Consider the following 20,427-nt stretch of genomic DNA (forward strand, 5'->3'; position numbering starts at 1 on the left):
GATAAGGCTAATTTCATGCATTGGTTATGTAGTGAAAAACATCACATTTCTGCTGGATCTAACAAGTTTTGTTAAGCCAGGTGTGTGTGTAGCGCTAGATCCAGGAGATGCTGGAGGAGGATATCTAGCGAGGAGCAGGAACGGAATCACGAGGAAAAGCTAGAGGAAGGAAGCCAAAAGCTGAGGGCAATCAAGTCAATCAATACCTCGCTGGGCCCCACCTCGAAGCTTATAAATAAAGGAGTGCGCAACAAGAATGGCAGATCGGTTACACTCCACACACAGTCACGCTCTTAGCACACACACTAGGGATATGGGAAATTTGGGGTGGTTTTCGTTTTCAGGAGTCTCGTATCAGTGCATCACCGTCCCTTGAGGGCGAAGAAACAATTGTTCTCTTAATTTCTGTTTACTACTCTGTTCCGTCTCGAACTTCACTTTTGGAAGTCGAGCTTGCTGTTTTTGTTGCTGAATCAGTTTATCCGTTCTATTTACATTTGATTTGCTTTGATGAAGTTAGATTTCGTGTTGATTATTATGATGCTTGCTATTTTGGTTTGTTTATTTGAGATGTTCTCTTGAATTTGTTGCTGAATATTTTAGGAGATTCGAGAATCGTGGTATTGAAGTTGTGTTCGGTTGGATTTTTGTTCTGATGCTTGGATCCGGAGTGGATTTAGCATCCGAAGTGTGGATCTGAACAGGGGAGGTGAAATTTGTGCATGAGATTATGGGGATTTTGTTCTGCTTGGTTTGCTTCGTCTAGTAGTGTGATTTCCGTCGTTGTTTCGTTTACCGTTAAAATTATGTTTCCAATCTACATCTGAGTTTGTTTTTCTCGATCTCTGCATTTATTTATGTTCGTTGAAGAAGATGAAGTCATTTTCAGTTGATGCTTTAGTTAGTTAGGCTGCAGATTCGATTCTGTCCGTACTTACCTTTTTCAGAGTTTGGTCCCCACTTGTTTTAATCTCCTTGGTCTAGAGATGTTCGTAGAAGTCCCAGATCTAGTAGTTGATTTGATTTAGTTCTTATACATAATTCATTTTTTGCCTAGATCTAGCAGTTAGCATAGCATACTTTATTTCCAAATTCACTTAGTTAAATTCCTCAACCCAAAATATGCGTGGCAGCAGCCAACCCAAAAATAGTTTCCAAATCTCTACGCATGTATTTTACGAGTCCATCTCTGTGGGATCGATCCCTACTTCCCTGTGCTAGTTTAGTATCTGTGGTTGAGGGTTTTGAAGGTTTGCTTGCGTACCAACGACCAGACTTCCAGTCTTGTGAGTCTCTAGACCTTGTGATCTAGTTGATTTACTGGATCTAGGAAGTGTGTAATTAGAAATTGATAGGATACAGCAAGCAAGAAAATCAACTCTTCAATAAGGCATGCCGGAAAACAGAAACCACCCCCTCCAGTAACCCCTAGTCAGTATAGATGATGCAAGTATGAAGGAAAAAACTCATCCCTTAGGTCAGACACGAAATCCCTCTTAAAGGGTGAGTTAGAAGCCCAAAGTGGAACTGCTTTCCACTAAACACTGAAAAAAAAAAAGAAGAGTGGCTACCACATGATGTCTAGGGCGAGGTGACCTCGTGTAGCAAACCCTGAAGGCAGTAGGAAACCTTCAGGAAAAAAAAAGAAAAAAAAAACTGCCCTTAGAACCCCATTTTCTAACCTGATCTAAACCCCGAAATAACCCATCAGCCACTGGACCTGTGTGTGTGCAAGGCATAAGGCAAGGAGACAACTGCCCAGGAGGATATACAAAAGAAACCAGCTGAAGAAAAGAAAAGCAAAGAAAGAAGGAGAAAATCGATCTAAAAAAATCCAGATCCAAAAATATAAGAAGGTATAAGGGTGGCAAAGCCACAGAAAAGAAAATCGAAGAAAATGGTCGCAGATACTTGACCGCAAAAAGAAATGGGAGGAATAAGGAATAAGGGTGGCGAAGCCACAAGGATGCTACTGACCAGTTGGAAGCCAATGCCAGAAATTGTCCAGCCGGAGAAGAAGCCCTAGCCAGATGCCCAAATGCACACAGTTCTCCCAGACTGTAATAAGTAGTTAGTTTTTGAACCTTAGAGCCTTAGGAACAACCACCCCAAACATTACAAACCAATAGCCCCGTTACAAGCCTTAAAGACCTTCAGGAGCTGCACGTGAGATCTGAGTCCGAAGCATCTGTGGTTCGGCATTGAGAGAAAACAGTCCTAACATCCCCTGTGAGGAATGAGTGACTGAGTGAACCCAGTGTTTGGCCTAGGATTGGGTGATCCTGACAAGCGGATATACTGACTGGGGAGGAAAAGGGGGGCGGCGGAAGTTCAAGGCTGCCTAAGGCCGGATTGCACCTGATCTCGAAGGGAGGGATAGTTGAAAATATAGCCTATTCTATGTGTTTAAGTTATTCATATGTGTCATGTGTTTGTGCCGTTGTTGTTTTTTTCTTTGCGTCAGAGTCTTGAGTCTAGTTAGGTAGAGTCGGTTAGGGGGAGTAACCAGGCTAAAATTCGACTTATTTCTTTTTGTTTGTCTTCACGCTTGAGGACAAGCATGTGGTAAGTGTGAGCAGTTTGATAAGTCGTATTCTAAGCCTTGGTTACTGGTCAGTATGTCGTGAAATGCATGTATTATCTGCAAAACAGTTGCTCAAGTGTGCAGGATTAAGGGATCCAAGTCAGTAGGAGACGATTCAGGTGCAATACTGACCAGGATGCATGCCAGAGAAAAGGCTCGAGATGGAGAAGAAGGATAGTTGGGATGATCATTAACAAGGGCAGAAAAGTCAAATCGTGAAGGAAGTCTACCCTAAAAGCAAGGGCAAGCCTCCCTATAAAAGAAGCCACTTGGAGAGAGAAAGGGAGTTCGTTCTTTGGAGTTCGCAAGTTCGGTTCTCATACACACTTAGTAGAATTCTCTCTAGAAGATCAATCCTTCAGCATTGTCCAATCTCTCGTTCCTCGCCACGGCTATGGTCACTTGACGTCCAAGAGTCTGCCGGAGAAGTCATCGATCTACCGTTCCAGCCAGTTGCCGTAGTAGTATAGCAGTATCACCGCCCGAAGTGGCAAAACAATCGTTATTTGCTTTCTAGTTTAATTTTACCTGTTTACTTCGTTGGATCTATTGCAAACATTTATCTTTGTTGCCTTTTGAAGTACTTGGTGAAGATCCAAACGTTTAAGTTATGAAATTTCTATTCCGAATGTCTCTTTGGTTTGAGTTTGCTTCATTCTTCCTAGGAAAGTTAGATTTAGTTATCGCCTTTAACCTTTAAATGCGTGCATGTATTTTCCTTCGAGTAGGCTTGATCTGTAGTTGTTGATCGAATATTGTAGTTACGTCTCAGTTTGAGTTTTCGTGCATGAGTTTCCTATTCTGCACTGTGATCACCACTTGCATGTTAGTCAGTAGAGGTAGTCTGTAGTTTCAGCTGTTCATCTTAAGTTAAGCATTTTAATCAATGGATCTTGAGTTCGAAGTCATGAATCTGAGTTTAGTCATGGTGTTTGTGTTCATATAATTTCTGTTAATGCTTGGTGAAGAAGAAAACGTCAAAATCAATTTTAGTTTGGACCACTTTACTTTTAAGTTACTTTTGCTTTTGTCCCCTACTTTTCGGTTGTACCTTCCAGACCTGTCAGAGAGCCAACCAGCCACCAGATATACCTTGTTGTCTAAATTTCCTCTTTTAGTAACTGTCTACTTTTCATATACCTCTGAGACACCTTGTCCCCTGTTTTCACGAACACAACCACATGCATGTTATTTTCACGCCTACTAGTCAGTAGAGCACCACCTTTATTTCTTGCCTAGGTAAAATCTCAACCCAAGCGTGGTAGCTAACCAAAAACACCCAGGAATGTCACCGCAGTATCCGAACGTGTCCGGATTGGGATTCGACCCTTACCTCCATTATACTAATCAGTAGAAGTGGGTTGAGGAATATTTGTTTGATAATAGGTTCTGGTTATCGTGCCGACGACTCGGCTAGGTCGGGAATCTCATCCTGATCAGTTGAATACAATCTTGCAGTTACATACGTTGACCGAGAGAAAACCTGCGCTTTTAGCCATTTTTCTTCAAGGCCTGCATTTGTTGTCTGTATTGCATCACCTTAGCCGTCGAGTGGCTTGCATAGTTGGTCTCCAGTGCTGTCCAAATGTCTCTTGCAGATCTGAGTCCTACCACCAAGGTCAAGGCAGTCTCTGAGAGAGAAGATAGGAGCCATCCTGCCACTCTTTTATCTTGCCTTTGCCATGTCACAAAGGCCGGATTCAACACCATCGATTCACCATCTGAATCTGGAATAAGCTTCTCAGGAGGATTAGTTTCTCCTGTAAGAAACCCTTCAAGGCCGTAGCCATAAACGGCAACATCTACTTGTTGCTACCACATGAGAAAATTTCCATCACTCAACTTGACAGAAATAGGAGGTAACTGAGAAAAGATAGGAGGCAGTGTTGCCAGTTGTATAGTTTCGTTGGCTTCTGCCATTTTTGAAAAAGAAACAAGAAACTAGGTTGAGTAGGTAGGAGAGACATGATCAAAAGGATCCTGCTCTGATACCATGGAAAGATCTCATTGAATTCATGAAGGAGAAAGTAGAATGCAGAATTTGCTAAAAATAGTTTGAGAGAAAGTTACTGTTTCATTGCATAAAGACAAATTCTCATTAAGCTCATACATATACACATCAATCGAACTCTCTAGAATCAAGCTCTAATCTAGACATTGCAAGATAAACACACACTAAACATAACTAACTCTGCAAATCCACTTTCCTCCTTAACCCTTTGATCAACACGTCTCTCCAAGTAGTACAATGGTTCTGCACCTTAGTTGGTATCCTAGGTACAGCCACCAGCTCAGCTTGTGTCGATTTGTTGCATACTTTCTCTCGTGCACCACACGCACCTGCATTCTCCCGTTGCTCATCAAGCACAATTGAGAGCTTCACATTGCAAGCAATAGCTCGATCATCTTTGCAATGCTCTCTAACATGAATGATTAATTTGAGGTGTCTATAATGAAATTCCAACATATTTGACGTAGTGAACAGGGAAGCAGGCCCTTCTTCACCGAGAAAAAATTCAGGGAAATTTCTTTCATCGTTGTTGTTACTATTTATCATTAATGTTTAACAAATTTCTTTTCATTCTTTGTTGGCTTATGATTACAGTAGTTGATAGATGAGTACAGTTATTGCACAATATTATAAAACCCATTTAGCCTTGCCCACAATGGTTGGATTAGATAATCAGCCTAAGAATTATAAACCCCAGTCGGCCTTGCCCACTATGTTCTAGCTTCCTGATCTGACATACTATATTGAATTATTGAATGCTTTAAATCAAAAGTATTTTATAATCAAATGTAGTACTCCCTCCGTTCCCGATTAGGAGTCACACTTTGACCGGACACGGATTTTAAGAAATGTAAAGGAAAGTTGGTTGACAAAGTTAGTGGAATGTGAGACTCATTTTATTATATTAGTTTTATAATAAAATGTGAGTGAATTGAGTTAGTGGAATGTGGGACCTACTTACTATTTATGGTAAAAATGAAGTGTGACTCTTAATTGGGGACGGACCGAAATGGAAAAGTGTGACTCTTAATCGGGGACGGAGGGAGTACTACCTAGGAAATGCAACGGTGTAGATGCATCAAGTTGCACATTCCTTCTTGAATAGTACTCCTTCCGTTCCATAGTAATAGAGACATTTCATTTTGCGCACTCATTTTGAAAAAATTATTATAAATAGTTAAAGTGGAGAAAAAGTAAAGTAAGAGAGAGAATAATGTAGAGAAGAGTCTTATCTATAATATTCTCTCTCTTACTTTGCTTTTTCTTCATTTTAACTATTTATAATTATATTTTCAAAACGAGTGTACAAAATGAAATGCCTCTATTACTATGGAACGAAGGGAGTATAAGACTAAAAAAGAATCAGATTTGGGGTTTCTAAATTTATGTTCCTTGGATCATTTCTTTCTAAATTTATTTTGTCTTGCTATAAAGAAAAAATATAATTACTTCTACATGTGCTCATCCCTCATGAATCATGATATCCTAACATTTCAATATATAATTTCATGATTCAAAACAGATATAATTGGCACACGCATAAATATAAATTATACATTTTAAAAATAAAGACCCTTTATTTTCAACATAAAATTATCAGATATTTTGAATGGTACTGAGAAAAAAGTACTCCTTCCATCCAATAAAATATGTGCAATTTTTATTTTCTTTGTAAAAAGTTATCCCCAATTTATTATTCATATATATCAATTTATTTACAATTTATATCACAATGACCCGTCCATTACAACTCATTAAACATTAATAATAATGTGCATCTCACTATCCACTAACACTATTTTAACTACCTTATCTCTCTTACTTTATCAATTGTACGTTAATTCTCATGTCATTTCAATTGCTCATATTTTTATGGGACAGAGATAGTAGTATTTAGATTGTCCACAGTGGGAGGGCCGCGGCCCTTGGCTCGGAGTTGGCCATCCTCACTAGTGTTCTTACTGGCTAGGGTGGAAGCTCCGGGAGTTGGTACTCTAGCTCCTCTTTTTCTTCGTCGCTACTCGTGCCTAGGTCGGACAGTGCTGTCGACAGGCCAGAACGAGTGGTAACGAGTATTGTTCCTCGGGGAAGTATCCTTGGTCTCCACTGGCCAGGAGCCGAGCCACTTCTCATAAATTGAAAACAAAAAAAAAAGAAAAATTATCAACGGCGCCATTTTGAAGGTGCCTAGGTTCCTTTCCACTCTTTCGGGTGTTTTGTGGTTTATCGTATGTAATTTTGGAGTGTATCCAACTGATCAGGAAGAGATTCCCGACCCAGCTGAGTCGTTGGTACGATAACCGGGACCTGGCTTCAAACAAGTTTCCTCAACCCACTTCTACTGGCTAGTATAATGGAGGTAAGGGTCGAATCCCACGAGGATGGACACGTTTTGATAACTGTGGTGACTTTCCTGGGTGTTTTGGTTAGCTACCACGCTTGGGTTGAGATTTTACCTAGACAGGAAATAAAGGTGGTACTCTACTGACTAGTAGGCGGGAAAATAACAGACATGTGGGAGTGTTCGTGAAAATAGGGGACAAGGTGTATCAGAGACATATTGAAAGTAGACAGTTACTAAAAGAGGAAAATTAGACAACAAGGTATATCTGATGGCTGGGGGTTTCTGACAGGTCTGGGCAGTACATCTGAAAAGTAGGGAACAAAAGCAAAAGTAACTTAAAAGTAAAAGTGGTCCAATAAAGTTGATTTTGACGTTTTCTTCATCACCAAGTATTGACAAAAATCATATGAACACAGACACCATAACTAAAACTTCAGATTCATAAATTCAAACTCAAGATCCATCGATTAAAATGCTTAAACTTAAATTAAACGGTAAAACTGCAACTTTACTTCTACTGACTGACATGCAAGGTGGTAATCACAACGCAGGAAAGAACTCATGCACGAAAACTTGACTAAACATAGCTACAACTTGTGAATCAACAACTCCCGATAAGAAAACACTTAGAAATTGAAGGCAATAACTAAATCTAACTTTCCTAGGCAGAATGAAGCAAACTCGAACCAAAGTGACATGCGAAATAGAAACTTCATAACGTAAATGTTGGAAAATAACAAAGTACTTCTAAAGAGCAACAGCGATGAGTGTTTGCAAGTAACTAACGATGAAAACAAGTAAACTTTAAACTAAGAAAGCGATTAAGATTGTTTGTGCCACTCCGGGCGATGATACTACTACACTGCTACGATAACTGGCTGGAACGGCGGACTGATGACTTCTCCGGCAAACTCTTGGACGTCAAGTGACCATGGCTGTGGCGAGGAACGAGAGGTAGGATAATGCTGAAGGACTGATATTCTAGAGAGAATTCTACTAAGTGTGTTGAGAACTGAGAACTTCTAATCGAACTCAAAGGAACCAACTCTAAGTGCGATCGTCGAACTCCTTTTCTCTCTCCAAGTGGCTTCTTTTATAGGGAGGCTTGCCCTTGCTTTTAGGGTAGACTTCTCCCGCGTTTTGACCTTTTTGCCCTTGTCAATGATCATCCCAGCTATCCTCCTTCTCCATCTCGAGCCTTCTCTCTGGCATGCATCCTGGTCAGTATCGCACCCTTCTGGCGCCCTTTTCACTTGCGTCACCTGAATCGTCTCCTACTGACTTGGATCCTTCAATCCTGCACACTTGAGCAACTGTTTTGCAGATAATACATGCATTTCACGACATACTGACCAGTAACCAAGGCTTAGAATACGACTTATCACCCGGCTATGGAGACGTGGGATTTGGAAATTCTAGGAAAACATGAAACATGTGGGAAATTTGAAAAGGCTAGGCCTTTGGCCTTTCATCTTTTGGTAACCTCCAAATGCATTATGGTATGCCTTAATGTCAAGACCTTTGCAAGTGGATTCTGAAAAAGAAATATAAACCCGATGGTACTGTAGATAAGTACAAAGCTCGCCTAGTGGTGAAAGGCTTCAAGCAGAAAGAAGGGCATGACTTCTTTGATACTTACTCACCTGTTACGAGAATAGCTTCCATCCGGGTGCTTTTTGCGATTGCTGCGTTGCACAATCTTGAGATTCACCAAATGGATGTGAAAACTGCATTTCTGAATGGTGATTTGGAAGAAGAGATATACATGGAACAACCTGAAGGGTTTGTTGTGCCCGGGCAAGAACGCAAGGTATGCAAATTGGTAAAGTCTCTTTATGGATTGAAGCAAGCGCCGTTGCAATGGTACTTGAAGTTCGACAATGTGATGTTGTCAAATGGATTCACTATCAACGAGTGTGATAAGTGTGTTTACATTAAGAACACAGATAGCGGGTTTGTTATTGTGTGTCTGTATGTTGATGATATGTTGATAATGGACAGCAATAGTGCCATTATTAACGAGACAAAAAACATGTTGAAAAGAAATTTCGATATGAAAGATATGGGTCTAGCTGATGTGATTCTCGGAATCAAAATAGTGAAAACTAATGAGGGAATTGCTTTAACGCAATCTCATTATGTTGAGTAAATGGTTAAGAAATTCAACTCGTTTGATTGTAAGCCAGCAAAGACTCCCTTGGAGCTCAATGTCCATCTAAGCAAGAATATGGGTGAGCCTGTTGCTCAAGAAGAGTATGCAAAGGTTATAGGAAGTTTGATGTTTATCACGAACTGTACTAGACCATATCTTGCTTGTACGGTGAACAAGTTGAGCAGATTTACGAGCAATCCAAGCAAGGAACATTGGAAAGCTTTGTGCAGAGTTTTGAGATACTTGAAGTATACTATTGACTTTGGACTGCACTACACAAGATATCCCCAAGTACTTGAAGGGTACTGTGACGCAAATTGGATCTCTGATTCAAAAGACTCATTTTCGACGAGTGGGTATGTGTTCACTGTGGGGGGTGGTGCTGTTTCGTGGAAGTCAGCGAAACAGACGTGTATTGCTCGCTCCACCATGGAATCAGAGTTTATCGCTTTGGATAAAGCAGGGGAAGAAGCCGAGTGGCTCAGAAATTTCCTAGAATGTATTCCATGTTGGAAGAAGCCAGTGCCCACAGTAGTGATACACTGTGATAGTAAAGCATCTATAGGTAGAGCACACAGTGGCTTCTATAATGGTAAGTCTCGACACATTCGTCGACGACATAATACCGTAAGGCAATTGATCACAAGTGGTGTTATCGCAGTTGACTATGTTAAGTCGGTGGACAACATAGCAGATCCATTAACAAAAGGTTTAAACCGTGATCAAATGCATAAATTGCTAAAAGGAATGGGACTGAAAACCACATCTTAAAAGATGAGTATAGTGGTAACCCAACCATACGATTGGAGATCCCATGGGATTGGTTCAATGGGAAACAAAGCTATACAAATCTAGTTGTAACACTCAGAAGATTTTAATCTTCGCCCATTCTTTAGAAAGCATTGAGTGTTGTAACCTGCACGTGGTAAGAGGTTAAGTCTTTTGACTTTTAATGATTCTTGAAATCTTAGGGAGATGAAGTATGGCAGGATACTCATGAAAGAATCACCTATGTAAGTGAGAAGTGGGGCCGCTTCGTGTGTGTGAGTCACTTATGAATTCCAAAGAGGTGTTCCACGGCCGAAACGGACACAAACGTGAGAACTGATGGAGTTGAGACAATATTGTGTTGATACTATTGACTAGGCATACACCAAGGAGGAATAGTTCAAGGCATCGGGTCCACTAGCCCGCCGGTATGTCTGATAGTGTTGACTATGGAAGGTTCAAAACCACAAGTTACCTCTCCAAAGACAGTATCGTTTCTCGAGAACTGAGCAAAGAGTCTGCATACATGCATTTGTGTCTGGTGTTGGTTTGAGCTTGCGGCGCTCTAACCAATGTGGGGGATTGTAGGAAAACATGAAACATGTGGGAAATTTGAAAAGGCTAGGCCTTTGGCCTTTCATCTTTTGGTAACCTCCAAATGCATTATGGTGTGCCTTAATGTCAAGACCTTTGAGGTGGTCTCCCCTATCCTATAAATAGGTGGAGTTTGGGAGAGGAGAACACACCAACAATTATTCTCTCTTCTCTCTAATCTCTCAAGGATTCTAGTTCCATCTTAGAAGCATTGCATAGCTCGGTTCTCGCCTCCAATTCAAGTTCGCCGGAACCTACGAGTTTGAGGTGCTTCAACTCGGTAGGAGGAAAGTCGTTTCATCTTTGGGGACGTTGCGCCAATCCGTGAGCACTAGTCGGGGCGTATCTCGTCTTGCGGAGAGAGGGATACCTCGACTCGACTTGAAGAAGACTATAGTTTGCATCTTGTTCCTTTTTTATTGTATTTACTTTGTTTTATTTACCTTCTAGTTTTTGGTTCTTTTGTAATAACAAGAGTTGCCCGTGTAAAGGCTACACCATTTCCAACAGCAACTTCTCGTCTTCCCAACCGTGGAGATCGAGTCCCACCCCCCCTCCAAACCACCTGTGGAGTCCGCAATCGCCGCCGCCGTGGAAACAACCAGTCCATCGGAATCAGTCCTCCTCTAATCTACAGAGGAACGTGGGTCGACCCCAATCGGGGTTCGGCGACTACCGGCCCAATATGGACGCGATCAACAACCCTTCTCAGCAATTCCAATCCTCCCAATTCCAATACACCCAATCGCCTCTATCTGAAACTGCTAGATTCACGTGGGAACAACTTATGGGGACACCACCGGAGACCCCGACATCCGGTACGGTGGATATGGAGAGAGGCTCCGGCAGTGGCGGTGGGAGAGGAGGCGGCGGCAGTGGGCGAAACGGCGGCGGCGGGCGAAATGGCGCCGCCGGTGGGGGGCGAGGCCATGGCGGTGGGCGAGGCGCTGGCCGCGACGAAGAGCAGGGGACCGGCGGAGGTGGCGGGCGAAGTGGTCGAGGCGGACGCGGTGGAGGTGGCGGTGGCGTTGGCGATGGCGACGGAGGCCGGTGGTCAACCTTCTACAGCAATGAAGAATCCCTCGCATTAGGCAGAGCCTGGTCGGCGGTCACGACCGATTCTATAATCGGTACGGATCAGACCGATGATTGTTTCTGGAAGCGCGTTCTAGACGTGTACAACGAATTCAAACCAGATGGGAGCGTCGAGCGTACACATAGCTAGATCCGGAAGAAGTTCGGAAGGATTACTAAAGCGTTGAAGAGGTTCAGTGGCATATAAGAGACCAAACTCCGCCTTGCTGAGAGCGGCCGCACCGAAGCCAACGTACGAGCGTTGTCGTATCAGTTGTACAATACTGAAAATTAGCCCAAGTTCACCTACTGGGACGAATACCTCGTTCTGCAGGACTGCCCGAAATTCAGGTCCCTCATTGACAATCAGGCGGCCCTTGGTGCGAAGCGGACAAGACTCGACCCAGCCGGCAACTACAGCAGTAGTAATAGCGACTCCCGTTCCTTCGACCTGAACGATGATGCTTCGGAGGAAGAGCCTGCCTCCACACTCTCGCGGCGCCCACGCCTGCAGGGCCAGCGTGCCACAATCCGCGAAGCTAGAAGTGGATCCCATTCTCCGCTGCGAATGCTACAGCAGTGCCATCAACACCAAGGGCGGCGTTGGCTCATACCCTAGAGGTGCAGATGATGAAGCAACTTCAGGAGAATCTGGCCTTGTACGAGAAGTCGACTGATCCGGAGGCCTAAAGATTTTACTACGACCTCATTATTCTGGTGAGGTCGAAGTTGGGGTGGGGCTAAGGGTCACAGACGGGCGGTGCAAGTGGCAGCGGCGGTGCCGGTGGTGAAAGCGGCAGCGGCGATGGTGAAGAAGATGTGATGGATTTCGATGACGACACCGAGTAGGCGGGCGGTGGCGTCTTTTTTTTATTGTTTAAAAAAAAATTCGTTGTATAATTTTCCCCTAGCTATAATATGACGAAAATTTGGTTTCAATTCACTAATTTTTAAATTCTTGCATTTTTTTAAAATTATTATATAGGCATATAATTTTAATTCTAGTAATATTAAAATATAACAAAAAATGTATGAAAATAATTTTTATTGTAGAATATAACAAAAAATGGTGGCCCGGAGGGCCACCATTGTGGTGGCCAAGTTTTGAGGGCAAGGGCCAAGTTTGTTGGGCATGCCCAAGACGGCCACCATTGTGGACACTCTTATGAAACTTCCATAGATTCACACTTATGCGGACACATCTTCAAATTACTCCCTCCGTCCACCATTACTTGTCACTAGTTTCCTTTTCTGTCCGTCCACCAATACTTGTCACACTTACTTTTTACTACTTTTGGTAATGGACCCTATAGTCCACTAATTCATTTTCACTCACATTTTATTGTAAAACCAATATAAAAACTAGGACACACATTCCACTAACTTTTTCTACCCACTTTTCTTCATATTTCCTAAAACCCGTGTAGAGTAAAGGTCACTTTTTTTAAAAACATGTCCATAACAAATTTTGTCGGAGTCGTCCTTTTTTGACAGTTCCGTCAAAAAACTAACGTCAAGCCACTGTTCATTTAACATTGACTGTTAGTTTTTTTATGGAACCGTAAAAAGAAAAAGACTACTTCGACGACATTTTCATTTGTTATGAACCCGTTATTCAAAAAAATAAATGTTTTAGGCCAAATTCACATTTACTCACATGTTTAGCATCAAAATTGACTTTTACTCTTAAAAATATTAAATTCATCACTATGTTTGCCAAAACTTTATAACAGAAAGGAAAGCAACTTTTTTAGATGTCAAACTTATGAATTGTATCCAAAAATTTAATTGTATATATTAAATTCATCACTATGTTTGCCAAAACTTTATAACAGAAAGGATAGCAACTTTTTTAGATGTCAAACTTATGAATTGTATCCAAAAATTTAATTGTATATATATTTGCTGCCTACGCAGATATATATACAAAAAGTGAGTGGCATAACTTTTCACAAACATACAAGGGATAATGACTTTTCCCCATCAAAACAAATACTTCCTCCGTCCGCCATTAGAAGTCTCATCATTTATAGGCTGCACGAGTTTAAGAAATATCAAGAAAAAAGAATGGAAAAAAGTTAGTGGAATAAGGGTCTCACTTGTATATATTAGTTTTAAATAAAATGTCACATAAATGAGTTAGTGGAAAGTTGGACCCTATTACCATTTATGGTAAAATTAAACCGGGACTCCTATTCGTGGAAAGACTAAAATGGAAAAACGAGACTCATATTCGTGTACAGTGGGAGTAGCCTCTATCCAACAAACCAAGAAAAGAAGCCAAGAAAATGATTGATCTCACATGACCCAATATTAGTAAACTTTGAATGAAAAATATCAATTGTTTTATTGAGCTTTTGATGTGTGTCATCCCAAATGCCATGCAAATATGTCCTTCCCTCCCCACCATTTTGACTTAAGCTACCACTTTAATATTCTTAAACCACTCCTTTTTTAATTTCAGCTAAGTAAGAGGGGAGAGAGAGAGAAGTTTGAAATGGGAAGTGGAAGAGAATTGTGCCTTCTTCTACTGCTGATACTTTCACTGTTGGAGAATCCATATTCTGCAGATGGGAGCAACAGATTCATCAAAAGTAATAAAAAAGGTTTATCACCAACAACCTCAAATCCTTCAAGAATCCATCGAAATCACTACAAATGAGATAATGTTGGAGATGAGATCTTTGGAGCTGAAAAGAGAAGAATGTACACTGGTCCGAATCCTCTACACAACAGGTAATTACTTGTGGAGATTCTTGCAAAAATAATATATATACTATATATTATGAGATATAAATCTATTTTCTCATTCAACAACATATATACTAGCATAAATTAGCTTCTTTTTCTTCTTTTATTTGTTAGGGTTCCATTTGTTTTCTATTTTAATTAAGGGTTTCGATGCTTTGGCACAGTATCAAAGGAATTTTGTTTTTGAAGACAGAGATTGGCTTTGTAGATGAAACTTGTGTTTTCTCACTTTGTTTAATTTTTGTTTGGTTTAAAACTAAATTACTAGTACGTTTTATTGAAGCGAGTTAAGATGGAGTAGCACAAAACCAGAAATGTTTCATTTACCTATGATTCTGAATAATCGATGCCATTAATGTGTGGTTGTTGGCGTAATAGAGAAAAGTGTCTGTCTCCTCGCCCATAACATTTTTCTATGATATGGTATGAGAAGGAATATTATTTGAAGAAATCCATATTTGTTTGTTCTTGTATATAGTCGTTCATTTTTTATTTATCACTTCAAGAATTAATAAAAACTCAAAATTCTTGATAGCTTTTTCATACACGCACATTTAGTGATTATATAGTTATTGGGTTTACTCCATTCGTTCTTGTGTCTCACGTTGATCTGGCTCGAGTTTTAAGAAATATTTCCTTGCAATCTCACAAGAATATGTACTTTTGGCTGGACACGAACTTAATGCATAATTAGTCTAAATTACAATTAACCATAAATGATAATAAGCTCTACATTCCACTATTTTATTTCACAAACATTTTATTATAAAACTAATATATAAAAATTAGACTCACAATTTTCCTTTACATTTCTTAAAATCCGTGTGCAACTCATTGACACTGCTAAACTGGATGGAGGGAGTATATAATATTCCTTTTGTACCAAGGTAGTAGAGACAATTAAAGAAATTAATGCGTTAGAGGTTAAAGTAAATAAAATAAAGTAGGAGATGAAAGGTAAAGAGACTTATTAGAAAGAGAAAAAACTTTTTTCAAATGAAAAAATGATTCAACTACTTTGGGACAACTAAAAAAGAATACGATTTAACTACCTTGAGGCGGAGGGAGTAGTATTTACATCCAAATTAATCAACACCCACACCACCAATATCTTTCTCGGCCATAATTCAGTAGATGTAGTTGCCGCCTGTCGGTAATAAATTCTGAGTAAATAATTTTTTATGTTTTAGTGTTCCCTCTGTTCCGGCCTAAGCGAGACGTTTCCATTTTGGCATAAGAATTTAGGTAGTGGTGTTTAGAGCATCCACAATAGAAATAAGTCAGCCATAGGCCAGCCACTCTCTCTCTCTGCCACGTCAGCAACACTAAAAATCCACCTGTCACATCAGATTTAGGCCAGCCATAGGCCAGCCGCAATAAAAATAATTCAAAAACAACTACATTTACGGAAATAAATTTACGGTTAAATTGTGGAATTAAATTTACGAGACATATACGGGAAAATTCATTAATTGTATTAAAAAAAAGTACATTCATTTAAAAAAATAAATTACATAATAAAGAAAAAAAAACTATCGGCGTGCAGTCTTCCGTTCCCACAACTCTTCAATTATATCCTTTTGGAGTTGAATATGAGCATCCACTTGGCGCATGTCGGCATATTCCTGGAGGCGGCCGACTTCATCGAGAGGTACCCCATGTCGTACGCTTGGGGTGGCCGTTCCGTGGCTTGGACCGGCTTCATCGTCATTGGCCCAACTAGTCAGTTGTACGCCTTCGTCTTCGACGATCATGTTGTGCATGATAATGCAGGCGTACATTATTTGGGAAACGCATTTGACATCACACAAATGCGTTGGACCCTTAATTGCCGCCCATCGAGACTGGAGCACACCAAATGCGCGCTCCACGTCCTTGCGCGCCGACTCCTGTCGTTCCGCAAAGTAGGCCTTCTTGTCATCCGCCGCGTGCCTGACCGTCTTCACAAAGACGGGCCACCTAGGGTATATCCCATCCGCCAAGTAGTAGCCCATATCATGCCGGTTGCCGTTGGCCACAAATGAGACGGCTGGACCGATGCCCTGACACTTCTCGTTGAAGAGGGGCGACGAGTTGAGGTCGTTGTTCGACCCGGTCGCATGTACCGCTCCATCTCGCGGTTCATGTAGGCCTCCATAGCCTCGTTCATCTGCCGTTCGTACTCCTCAGCATCCCAACCACTACCACCACCGCTACCACCCGCGTTACTCATCCCTCGATGTTGCTCTTGTACAGAAATTTAGAGAGAGAGAAAACTCGTTAAAACAAGTGGTGAAAATGAAAATGAAACTAAAATCGCGTATATATAGGTTTTCAAAAAAAAATTAAAAAAAAACGAAAATTGGCGCTGGCCGATCGGCACGCCACAATGGCGGCCAGCGCATCGGCCAACACCCTCTAATCGGCTAGCCCACGCCGATTCTCGGCTGGCCGGTTGCAATGGTTCGGCTAGCCGATCGGCTAGCGACGTGAATCGGCTAGCCGGCATTGTGGATGCTCTTAGTGAATTAAATTATTAATAGTAAAATAAGAAAGAGAATAAAGTAAGAAAGAGAATGAGATAAAAAGGTAAAAAAGAGAATAAAGTAAGAAGAGAAAGGGAGAATAAAATAAGAGAGATGATAAAGTAAGAAAGAGATAGATAAAATAAAGTAAGAGATATGATTAAGTAGGAGAGATGAGTGAGTTATTTTTCGCTAAGAAAGGAAACGTCTCATTTAGGTTGTGACGTACCAAAATGAAATACGTCTCACTTAGGCTGGGGTGGAGGGAGTATGTTTGAAACTGTAAATATTTTAGAATATAAGTTTAATTTTAGTCTATCTTGTTTACAAATTTTGGGCACCTCTAGGGATATTAATCAGGCCAGTGAACCTTATTCAGATTGTGGATTAAATGAGTGCGGGTGAATTGGGTTAAAGAAATAAGGAGAAAAATAAAGAAAGTATTGTAATACTACATTATAAATAAAAAGAAAGAAGATATATGAGAAACAAATTATGAAAATAGGTTGAAAGAAAAATAAAGGAATTTGGGGAAAATGGAAAGTAAACTAGACAGTCTAGAGTTTTTATTGAATAGATAGTTGGGGCTAAATGAAGAAGTAAAGTCAGTTCTATCTTTGCTTTAGAAAGTCAGTTCTATCTTTGCTTTAGAGTCTTCGTTCCCTTTTAGTCAAATATTCCATACATTATTAGTTATAACTAAAAAAATACCTTTCAGATTTTTTATGCTTAATCACATAAGTAGATGAGGAATTAAATTTTATGATTAAACTTTGCATGTTGCATGATTTGAGGACATGTTTTATACTACCTTATACACTTTCAGAGTTAATCATTTAAATACACTTCCAATTCCAAACACTTATGAATCTATGATGTCAAAGTGATTAGCAAGCTAGTAATAAAATTGCACTACTAATCTTTCTTAAGAAAATACTAAAAAAATGTCTAAGGACATCTTTTAGTCAATTAAAGACAGTAAATTGTGTTTCTAAATGTATCATTTACATTTTTTAAAAAAAATTATTTTTGGTGTCTCAATTAAAATTAATGGATATGAACGAAAGATCACAAACAAACAAAAGATTAAGGTGTAACTAATAATTGTGTTCACTAACTTAATAGCGCTTTCTTTGTTCTGAGTTTTAGTTATTTTTCAATTTTAAGCAGCACAAATAATTGCGCTAACTAAATTAATTTCCTTATAAGATAAGTTTCTTTTAAGGAAAGTCTTTGTGCATTTTGTATTTGTATCATTGTTCATTCTGTATTTGTAAATTGTAATATGTGGAGACTGGGTTGGGCTTTGATAGAGGCCTGGTTAGTTAGAGCCGTAACGCATTTATGAATATTATAAGCTTATTTAGTGTATATATGTTTTAGGGAGTTATACAAGTTGAATTATCCAAAATTTTGAGGGCTTAATCTAATACAAATATATATAGATGGAAAAAACATAATAAATAGTTCCAAAAACAGATATTATTGGAAGTATGGTGGTTTGGTTTATATATTTTGAGGATGAAAAGTTACTATAAAGAGTATTAATTTAACACCTTAATAGAAAAATAGTTTATATCTAAAGGGAGGAAAAAATGGGAAAACCGGGCAAGGTGACTCCGGCCTCGACTATAAAAATATTGCCCGTCACATATTGAGAAGAGTCATGAATTAAGTATCGGACCAATGATGTGAGTGCTGGATCTGACTCTCCAAACGTTCTCAACGGCCCCGTTTTAACAGCCACATTGTTTAGCCAATTTTTTTTCATCAGTCCTTGTGTTATTTCTGATTTAAATAGCCCCGGAGATATTGAGTTCACTCTTATTTTGTACATCCCTAATTCCAACGACATAACCTGCGTATTGGATAAACACAAATTAATTAATTAAGTTGTGATATGATATGAATATTCAACTCAATTAATTAATTAATTAATTACCCTGGTCATGGAATTAACGGCGGATTTAGAAGCAGCATAAGCAAGACCTCCGGGAAGCTGGCCGCGTTCGAGGCCGGAAATGGATGAAATGTTGATGACGGAACCACCTCGTCCGCCGTCGCGCATTCGCCGGCAAACGTATTTGGACACCAGCCATGTTCCAGTTAGATTCGTTCTAATCAGATCATTCCATTCATCTTCACTCAAATCTAGTGGAGTGTGCACCACTCCTGTGTAAATTCAAAGCATATCATAAGTCACCTAAAATAATATTATTAAAATATTTTCAAAAAGTATTATATTTAATTATAAATAGGAATAAACATCTCCGGAATATAAACCAAATTATCCACACGGAAAGCATTAGCCGCTTAGTATTTTTGTCAATTTGAACATAATTATTTATTTTTTCTTTACATAATTTTATTCACTTATAATAGACTTTTTTTGTGAGACTATTATCAACATTATTAGTTGTTTAAAGGGAATGGGATGGAGAAGAAAAAAGCGTGTATGGAATTACCCTTCATTAATAATTGAAGTAGTATTTGTTTTGGTGTGGTTGGGAGGTAGTGAATTGATTGATTCTTGAGCGGTCCATATGAATTGTAATTAATACCGAATTTCCAAATAAACTTTTTTTTGTAATTAACACATAGTATTTTCCAATCTTAGCAAATGGGAACTAATTAACTAACTCTTAACAAATTTCGGCGAAGAAAATAAATGGGAATAATTTGATTTACCTCTGACACCGGCATTGTTAATGAGAGCATCAACTCTTCCGAAAGCATCCCAAGCCTTGTTGACGGCGGCTTCGATAGAGGCTCCGCTCCCGCTGACATCGAGCTCAACGGCCACGGCTCTGGGTTCGCCGGATTGGCCGTTGATCTCGTCGCAGAGTGATTTCAAACGGTCGATTCGGCGCGCCGCGGCCACGATTCTGCAGCCGGCTTTAGCCAGGTCTAGGCAGTAGTCGCGGCCGAGGCCGGATGAGGCCCCGGTCACCAGCACCACTTTGTCACTCAGCTGGAGCCACGGCTCCAACGCCTCAGCTCTGCTCTCGCTCTCGCTCCTCGTCATATTAAATCTCTCTAGTCAGTCTGCTATGCTTTGTAGGGAGATATGAAATCTTGGAATATATATATAACGAGAAAAGAGGTGGAGGGGGGGAGATTTATTACTAATCAACTTTGGTTGGTACCATATCTAACTCTTTTCTTTTTTTAAACACGCAGCACTCTTTTTTTTATGTACACCATCTAAAAATTTATATTTCTATATAATAATATGCAGATTGTAATTGTTTGGATTGACTGAATATTGATTTGATATTATCCGCTTTGAACAGAGTCAAGCCCTTACAAATTTGTTTTAAGGTCATTCTCAAAATACCTAAAATAATTTGAATTGGACTACAAATTACATAAATCAAATAATAATAAAAAGAGATATTTATATTTTCATACTTCCTCCGTCCCATTATAAGTGAACCGTTTTTGTTTTTGGGATGTCCAACTCTAAATGACACTTTTCTAAAAATATAAACATCACTCTCTTTACTTTTTCCATCTCTCTTACTTATTCACAGAATAACACTGCATAATATCTCGTGCAGAAATAGAAATACTCCACTTAGAATAAGACGGAAAGAGTATATACCAAACATATACAGCCAAAGGTGGAGGGAGGGACAGTAGATC

At 39.8% G+C, this 20,427-nt stretch overlaps 1 protein-coding gene across 1 annotated transcript; it reads right to left on the reverse strand.

Moving 5' to 3' along the window:
• Positions 1–18,239: 18,239 nt before the first annotated feature.
• Positions 18,240–19,861, reverse strand: LOC125187197 (uncharacterized). The gene is made up of 3 exons (XM_048083740.2): positions 19,471–19,861; positions 18,725–18,954; positions 18,240–18,640 (listed from the first exon to the last, which is right to left on the reverse strand). The coding sequence occupies exons 1-3, from the start codon at positions 19,805–19,807 to the stop codon at positions 18,362–18,364; spliced, it is 846 nt and encodes a 281-aa protein (XP_047939697.1). The 5' UTR covers positions 19,808–19,861; the 3' UTR covers positions 18,240–18,361.
• Positions 19,862–20,427: the final 566 nt, after the last annotated feature.

This window comes from Salvia hispanica, chromosome 5 (assembly GCF_029641045.1).
Source record: "Salvia hispanica isolate PSC_SH4W2 chromosome 5, Shi_PSC_v1, whole genome shotgun sequence".
Taxonomy (NCBI): Eukaryota; Viridiplantae; Streptophyta; class Magnoliopsida; order Lamiales; family Lamiaceae; genus Salvia; species Salvia hispanica.